This window comes from Aplysia californica, unplaced genomic scaffold (assembly GCF_000002075.1).
Source record: "Aplysia californica isolate F4 #8 unplaced genomic scaffold, AplCal3.0 scaffold00040, whole genome shotgun sequence".
NCBI classification, from domain to species: domain Eukaryota; kingdom Metazoa; phylum Mollusca; class Gastropoda; order Aplysiida; family Aplysiidae; genus Aplysia; species Aplysia californica.
In genome coordinates this window covers 50,824-59,515 of record NW_004797310.1, presented here as the reverse complement: position 1 = coordinate 59,515, position 8,692 = coordinate 50,824, and the positions used below count along the sequence as shown (strand labels likewise).

At 38.2% G+C, this 8,692-nt stretch overlaps 1 protein-coding gene across 2 annotated transcripts in view; it reads right to left on the bottom strand.

Annotated features, from left to right (window-relative positions):
• Window positions 1-8,623, bottom strand: part of LOC101855403 — a 10,164-nt gene extending 1,541 nt beyond the window's left edge. The window contains exons 1-4 of one of the 2 annotated variants that reach the window (XM_005092034.3): window positions 8,194-8,623; window positions 7,550-7,591; window positions 5,966-6,039; window positions 3,803-4,438 (exon numbers count right to left, since the gene is read on the bottom strand). In XM_005092034.3, coding sequence (XP_005092091.1) covers window positions 4,370-4,438; window positions 5,966-6,039; window positions 7,550-7,591; window positions 8,194-8,548 — 540 coding nt within the window. In that variant the 5' untranslated portion in view covers window positions 8,549-8,623 and the 3' untranslated portion in view covers window positions 3,803-4,369. Of the gene's footprint in view, window positions 1-3,802; window positions 4,439-5,965; window positions 6,040-7,549; window positions 7,592-8,193 lie in introns of those variants that run through there. The other variant, XM_005092033.3, reaches the window with a different exon arrangement.
• Between the last annotated feature and the right edge of the window lie 69 nt (window positions 8,624-8,692).

Sequence of the window (8,692 nt, the reverse complement as noted above, 5' to 3'; positions counted from 1 at the left end):
CACACACACACACACACGTGTGCTCAAAGACATAAGAACACCGGTACGCACACAAGCACATAGTCGTTCTTATACTTTTGCATCCAAATTTGACTGTAACTTGCTATAGAGAGTAGCACTTTAAATTACAATGGCACGACTGTGTTGTTTTGGAAACAGAAATTTGTTTGGAATCTTTACACATTTTTGACATATCAAAACTCCTACGGCAATGCGATCTCTACAGAAGGACCAGAGAATGACAAAGCCCGTTCATCTAAAACCGAACACCATTACTCCAAAAACAGCGGTAAACCGAAACAAAAGAAAATTATAAAATTATATCTTCCCAGCTTGGTCTTTTTATTATTAAGTTATAGCAAGCAGTGCTGTAATGAAACGTTTGTTTTAATACGAGTATTACGGCTCTTGCAGCACAATAAAGTCATATAAGTGCCAACAATTAGAGGTATTACAAGAGAGCAACATACACAAAAAGGAGGAGGAAAGACAAGGACGAAAAAGTGTTAATATAATAGAAGGAGGAAACCCCACCAGAGCACCCGCCAACCACTCACTATAGATACCTAGTCCGATAGATACTGTTCTAAATCCAGACTGGAAACCACACTTGCTTGTTCTGTTTGTTCTAGTAAGAGTTTTTAGGCACTTGCAACACATTTACATTATAATATAAATGCCGAGGATTAAAGGAATCACGAAAGAGTGAAAAACAGAACAAAGGAGGGGAGAATAAGGACAAAATAAAATAGGAAAGGAGCAAACCACATAAGAGCACTCGCCAACCACCCACTTATGGAAACCACAGATATTGGGATGACAGAAAAAATGCAACAAATACATTAATTGTTGGTCATGCTTCTTGCCATACGAGTCCAGCTTATTGCTGTCAAAGATCTGGCTCTGAGGGATAAGATAAGGGCTTGGTTAATCAACTGGAATTTCCAAACCAAAACTCGTACAGATTTTAAAAAAAAAATTTTGATAAAATTTTGTTGTCATAGAAGGGAGAAGTTGTTTGTACCTTTAGCAGCAAGAGGAAATTGTAGACAAAGAAATCTGACAGATTCAACTCAACAAATCACCACAGGTTGTTATTCCTTTCTCAGATCGCTTTAAGTAAGTTGATTGTTTTAAAAAAAAACCAATACGTTTTAAAATTGCAAATGTAGTATAACAAATAAAGCGCTCATTTTTGGCTCACAATATGTGAAGCTATAAATCAAACTATGATAAGGTTATTAATGACAAAATTGATCACAGGGATAAATGTAGTCAGTTATTTAGACAATAGGGGTGGCCCTTTAATGAGCAATTTAGACCCCCTCCCCCCTCCCCCCCCCCCCACCCTCCTTTTCTCAAAATGTGTGATTTGTGGCATTAAGCAGTGTGAGGGGATAAAAAAAAGGGGAGGGGAAGGCCTATTAAAGTCTTATTATTAAGTTTTACAATGTTGGAATACTTCATTGGTTTTGAAGAAAAAAGTCCCACATTTGCAGGTGTAATGTCCCCATGAAGTAAATACAGTGGCACAGGCACCCAGTACCCACAAGTACAGTACGTACATACAATAGTGCATCAGTTTTATATAACATACAAAACCACACCAATGGGCCACAGACATTTGATCAACTCGTCTTTTCTGGTGGCCACAGACATTTGATCAACTCGTCTTTTCTGGTGGCCACAGTACAGTCCATGTACCTTGTTTCTAAGCTAGAGTTATACGTCATGTTCAAGGACACTCTCCAGTGACCATCCACCAAAACGCAATCTTAAAAACACATGTTTGACATTTTTGTTGGTTTCAGTGATGATTGTTCTTTATGTGCCACTGGACGCATAAATTATTAAACAATGTATAGTTGAATAATCACGTAGTAATTTGGGATCAAATGGAAGGTTCACAGTAACAAGTTTACAGTTAAAGCCACAAATTTCTCCCTTAGTCAACTTCACGTGGAAAACAGATTTGGATAAGTTTGCTAATGCGGCATCACACTTTTCATAATCAACATATTTCACAAAAAATATTGTATTGTTAAGGAGCTCTCGTGGTCGAGAGGTTATGGTGTTTGCCTCTCATTCAATAAGGTCCCGGGTTCGAATCCAAACTGCGACAGAAAATTTTCTTCTCTAAACTTTTCTCCTTTCACCTCTTTTCCTGCCCTATAATAATGATCTATCGTTTGCTTTCGTCTCCACTTTCTGCCTCCTCCCCCTCTGCTTTGCCCCCTCCTCTGGGCTCCTGCCGCTTTCTGCAGCCTTTCTACTGCTACTCCTCGACTCCTTCTCACTGCTGTCTTTCACCCACATCCCTGATCTTACGGTAGGTAAGATCTTACACCTAGCCTTCTCGGATAACGGCGAAAAATCTCGGGAGGTTCCGTGAGCAAGTTGTGCATGTTAAAGATCCTTTGGTGGTCCTACATCGATAAGAGTAGGCTTCGGCCGCCACACGTGCAAAATTCAAAATTTCCTTCCACCAACTGAAAAATATTTAATGTGTCCAGTGCAGACGTATGACCTTATGCAGTTGCGGGCCCCATAAAATACCTCCCCCCAAAAAAAAAAATTAATTAAAACAATTTAAAAATTAGTAAAATTGTATTGTTATTTTGGTTCCCATGTCTTAATGTACACACATGGACAACATAAATGAATAATTCTAATAATACAGTTGAGTCTGCTTAAACGGCACTTGATTAATCCAAAAAGTAAAATGAAATAAAATAAAAGCCCAGACTTTTTCTTCTTCTATTTGAGCAATCTTCCTGAAACGAAAACCCGGCTGAACTAAACAAGACCACGTGACCCACAGATTTCAGTTTATCCCCTTTACAGTCTGGCTTCGAAATTTAATATTCTCTGAAGTCAAAACTTCATAATCTTGTTGATAAAAATGCAGGAGAAAAGCATTAAATTTTTGTTGTTGCAAGCATAGGATAAAATATGTATGAAGTGTGTCATCATGAAAATGACCGAATTACTTGTTTGCTCATTGGTAAAAAGAACACGCATCAAACATTTGTAACTGAAAACCTTCGTAAAATGATAATTATGTATTACAGACATCAAAATGATATTTCATATTCATATGTAATGTGTCACGCTGAATGCAAAATTGTACTGGGATTAAACATACAATTACCATTATACACAAAAAAGATAAAAGTTTAGCATTACTTTCATAATCGTGCTCACATTGGTATAAATCTACACTTCCACAGATTATCATATTGAAAGTAAACAGGCTGTATGTAACATTATTGAGTAATACTTACGAAATCAGAACTAGCTCACTAATGTTAGATTATATTATTGTATTTTTCGAAAAATATCGCAAGAGACAGTCTAATTTGTGAGGCAGCGTGGTGGAATCAGGCTCTCGCCAAAATAGTGAAATCGAAGAAAACAGCAGTTTTCTCCCTGCTTAGCAAATTTTATCGAATTTTTTGTTTTTGGCTCAACACCTTTTATGTCCATTTACAAACACATTCCTATGAGGATTTCACCGAAAACGTTGATTAAAGGCACAAAAATATAAATTTACAGTTTCCATGGACTCTCCAGCTTTGGAATTTACCAAGCTTTGGTGGCCATTTTCTCGCTAATTTTACCTTTTAAATCAGGTGACCCCCACCTCCTTTAATCCAAAATATCTCCACTTCTATTGAAGATGGATGGGTAATTTTTTTATTGAAAGCAAGACAAATGAACTAGCTTTAAGATGATATGAATAACTCAATATGACCAAAAATTGACGAGAGCCTGATTCCACCACGCTGCCTCACATTTGGTTGTCTACAGGATGTAGTATGATTCACAACGTCGTGGAATCAGACGCGTCATTGTTTTAGCATTGTATTATTATTGAGTTATTGCCATCTATTTCAAGGCTTGTTAATTGATCTAGCTTCCAATGAAACAAAAACGCCCATCTATCTTGAATAAAAATCAAGATATTTACGATGGAAGGAAACAGGGGTCGCCTGGTGTCAGACGTTAAACAAGTGAGAAAGTTTACGGACTTCTACAGCTTGAGTGTCTTCGGAAACTGTAAATTTACATTTTTTATTCCTTTTATTGTTTTTCAGTATAATCCACTCAGAGATTTGCTTTTCAAAGACATGAGGTGCTAAGCCAAAAACAAAAACAAAACCAAAGACAAAAAAAAGAAGAAAAAAAAGAAAAAGAAAAAGATAAAAATTGCTGAAGAGCGGAAGAATGACGGTCTCTTTGGTTACACCATTTTTGACGAGCGTCTGATTTCCTCAAGATGCAACAACCATTATCATGTATAAATGTACACAGTTTGTTAAAGATAAGTAAGTCCTGTTGAATATTGTCCTGTGTTTCTGCTCTGGAATCACAAGCGACGAGGCACAGTGTGGTCATTATCGTTGACGTAAGGATTGGCTCCTTGCTTCTTGTTTTCCTGAAAAGATAAACAGTAAAATAAACTAAAACATCTGTTATCCTCCAACTCAACAACAACAAGCCCGCCAAGACCTTTTTCATCACGCTTTTGTTAACGTCACATTCATCCTTGAACCTGCAACCCAAGCCATTGTCACCTCAGAGAGCAAGACAATCCATGGCCACTTTACATATTATAATCATTCATAGATACCATTGATTGAATAGCGCAAATTCTCGCTCTGCAGTAAAATATAGCTCTACGCACTTTACAGTCTATATTATTACCAAATTAAACCTGACTACTTTCTGAAATAATCTCAACTTCCTGGGAAACATACATTGTAAGCTGCAATTTTATAGGCGCTAAAAACACTAACATACTGACAAGAACTTTTGCTGTCTATGGACGGGTACCCATTCCCACCTGGGTGAAATGAGAAAAATTCGTGTAAAGTGCCTTTTCCAAAAACACACCGTCGGACTGGAGGCTCGAACCCCCGAACCTGTAATCTTACGATTATGAGTCCGCTGGCCTAACCACAAGACTAGAAAATATTTAAGCCATACTACTGTTTAAAACATTACAAAAAGTACTGTGCTAAAACATAAGCTGATGTGTGGGCAGCCCAGGATTATTGATGAACCTGGCAGGCGTTATCTCTCTAGCTCTAATAGGCGTCCACGTCATAGTCACAAGCTATCATCACCACAATCATAACAGACTTTAAGTATTTCGTTTGTCATGTCAGTTGGATTTGATAAAAAAAAACCATACACAAATAACTTTTTTTTTTTTTAAAGCACTAAACGGATAAATGACTGTGGTTAGATCATCAATTATCCACGAGTGCCGTATCTGCCATTCCCTGCAGTAAAGGGAGGTGATAAGCAGATGAATACATTTTAATATTCTCTGATAACTTCCTTGTCGCTGTCATTTTAAAAATATGATTTACTTTAGTTTATTTTTGTATTCATTTATTTATTTATTTATTTATTTATTTATTTATTTATATATTTATTTATATTCATTTCTTTGATTGATTAATTCGCTGATTGATTGATTGATTGATTGATTGATTGATAGATTGATTGATTGATAGGTAGATAGATAGATAGATTGATTGATTTTTAGGGGGGGCAGCTAATATGTCAATATGTACCTCTGCTGAAACGTTCAAAAGTTTGGGTCCGAAAAGTGTAGGCTCTACCAGGGTTCTACTGTACTTTTAGCTTTGGCTATAGTCTCCCCCCTCTCTATAGCTGTATCCCATCTAAATATGAGTCCAAATATAAGTCCCTCCTCCTAGTCCACTAAGTCCTTCTTCTCTTTCTCTTTCCTTGAGGATTCCATCTCAAAGCTTGGTAGGCAATGTTTGTATTAGATTGTCTCAAGGTGTGTCCTGTCAATTTCTCTCACATACTTGACCTCTAATTTTTCGTAGTCTTCCTCTTCCAGCTCATCCTCCTTCTGTTGCTCCTCCTCCCTCTCCTCTTCTAGAATAAAATTTTATTTCCCCTCAAACCCATACAAAGAACTCACCTCCATGTTCACATAGGTCCCTTTTCTTGTGGAATTGTTCTGCAGGGAAGAAGACGGACCGTCCATTTCATCAGCTGGAGATACAAAAGAGGTCACGTGATCTATATCTTCTCATTTCTTTTTCTTCAGTTTTGACACTCAGACGTAGAAAAGTGAAGGTTCTCAACCCACAAAGAGACCGATGTTATACATTTTCTGTACTGTGGAGTCCATTTAAACAGAACACGGTTAATCTGAAAAAGATGCTAAATCAAAATTAAATAAAATCCAAGGTTTGTTGCCTTCTATGTCTTTGTAAGAAAATTATTGATAAGCCGAAATGCTCCCATTTCTAAAGCAAAAAGAATGTCTAGGGTCATGTCGTCTAAATCTCCACTTGCAAGCCTCAAGTAATCAAATCATCATTGCCTTCTTCGCTTCCAGATAGCAGAACAAAAGAAAGAAATACTAGGACCCACGTGTGTCAATTGCAGGCCAGAGAAAAACATCGCCAGTGTGCTACTTGCCTCCACAAACATACAAAAAAAGCGAACGAGCTCTGTCTAGTGATGCAAGAGTAGCGAAAGTAAAGAGTATGTCTTACGGCCTTCGGCTGGTCATAGCCTATTGTCCCTGTAAAGATAGTCACATAGACCTTAGAGCTACACATGAGCACGAGACGGCAAATGGTGGGTTTCATGATGTCACTGCCATTGGGCGTTCTTTCTCACTTCTCTGTAGACTATTCTTTCATCTGTTCTCTGTGGTTGTTGGACAGGTTAAGCAAGCTCACAATGTCAAAGAGAAAACACAATGCGTACAACTTGCAGCTCCGATTGTAATTACCGTAAAAAAGTAGAAGTGAAACAAGAACTTTCAAAGAGTAAAATTTGCAGCAAGCAAGGCTTTCTCAACTCTACAATGCCAACAGTAATCTCTATTTGAGGAACCTCTCTAAACCAAAAACCTCGATAAATCCAAGAAAATCCGTCGGTCGTACACATTTCAGTTTGAGCGAACTCCAATATATTTACCTTATACTCCACTGGCAATCATAATATTCTGATCCTGAAGATAACAATTCTTCACATTATTATACCAAGGCGTACTCATCTATGGAAATGACGGACAAAACATGTTGGATATTCATTCTGCAACTGACCTTAACTTGGCTATTAAACCCATTGGTATCATTCCATTATGCAAAACAATTAGTTATTGTTCCTGTACTTTGAGTCATCTAGTATTTCAAACTGTAGGAGTATATACGAGGAAACTTGTGAGCCTGCTTGTATTATCCCAGTCATCTGTCTGTCTTTGTCACCATATTACACTTCACTTAGTTTAGTCAGATGAGTGTTTTAAAGAGCACGCAACTACACAAGGTCATTCACAACGGGTTATTGAATTTCACCAAACAGGACCAACACCACACAAAATAAAAACAAGTTTTACGTCTGTCTTTGTCTACATGTTTATGGATTCTACATTGTGCAAGTTGAAGAAAAAGAAAACAAAATGTGCATGTGAAACCTGAGGGAAAATGTACGCGTGGCACAATTTATCTGTCCATCAGATCAGAAATGATAAACTTATCAAACCCACTGTTAGAATATTCTGCATCGTGTTGAGGTCTCATGTAAGGATCTGCGAAAGAAAGAAAACAAATATTAATTACTCAAAATTCTTAATGAAACTTCAACAAATGTAATTTCAATTTCTAATACAGATACACATTTTTCATAATGCTTGACTGGATGGAACCTCCTCTTTTAGATCAAAATGAATATAAATTGAGTTGTACACGATGTAATGAAGTTTTGCATTGTTCACCCTGATATTACAAGTTCAAGAGCCATGCTTCTTCAACTAAGCAAATCAAAGTTCTGATGCACTCAAATAATCTGATCTTTAATCTAAGAAAAAGTATTTGAGAGCACACAGAGAGTACAGTCACAAAAGAAAACACTTCAAGCGATATCATTCATCCAGTATCCCCCCCCCCCACCTTAAAAAAGAACAACTAAACATAAGAACCCACTTTCAACACCAGATTGTATATTTGTCCAACAACTTCCACTTTCTGGCAGTCTGTGTCTACTGCATCCCCGTACCTTGCCACCCAAGACTCCTTTTCTCTTCTTCCACATGTAAAAATCCCCAAAGAAAGGAAAAACGTTCCAAAAGATGGCCCATTTTGTAATGCTATTTCTCTCCTTGCCAGCAAAGTTCACAGCAAACATATTTACGTGCAAAAGCTTCCCTGGCTGGATCCTCAATGAGGTCATACGTTCCAGGATTGTGGGTTTGACCTTGACCTCCTGGTGCTGCTCTTGCCACCGGTGACGTCACCAGTACGTTGTTGTAACGTCCCCCGTCACCGTCTGTCTGTGTGGCGTCAGGTGTAATGATTTCCGCCATAGTTCTTCCTGTCAGGACCGGGGTGTGGATGTCCTGTTGTGACGTCATCTGGACCGAATCCACGTCCACGTACGGACTTTCTTCTTGGCGGCCTGTGGATGGAGAAGGGGAAACCAGCATGAGAGAGTGACTACAGGACATATTGTTGCAAAGATCGTAGAAGGATGCCTGCTTGTATGTCATGGTATTCTGACCCCAAAACCATCTTTTTCTTCCCCTCACCACCTCTCTCTCTATATATGCTACTTCATCCCCCACCCCCGCCCGCCCTCACCCCCTCATCACCTCTCTCTATATATGCTACTTCATCCCCCACCCCCTCACCAC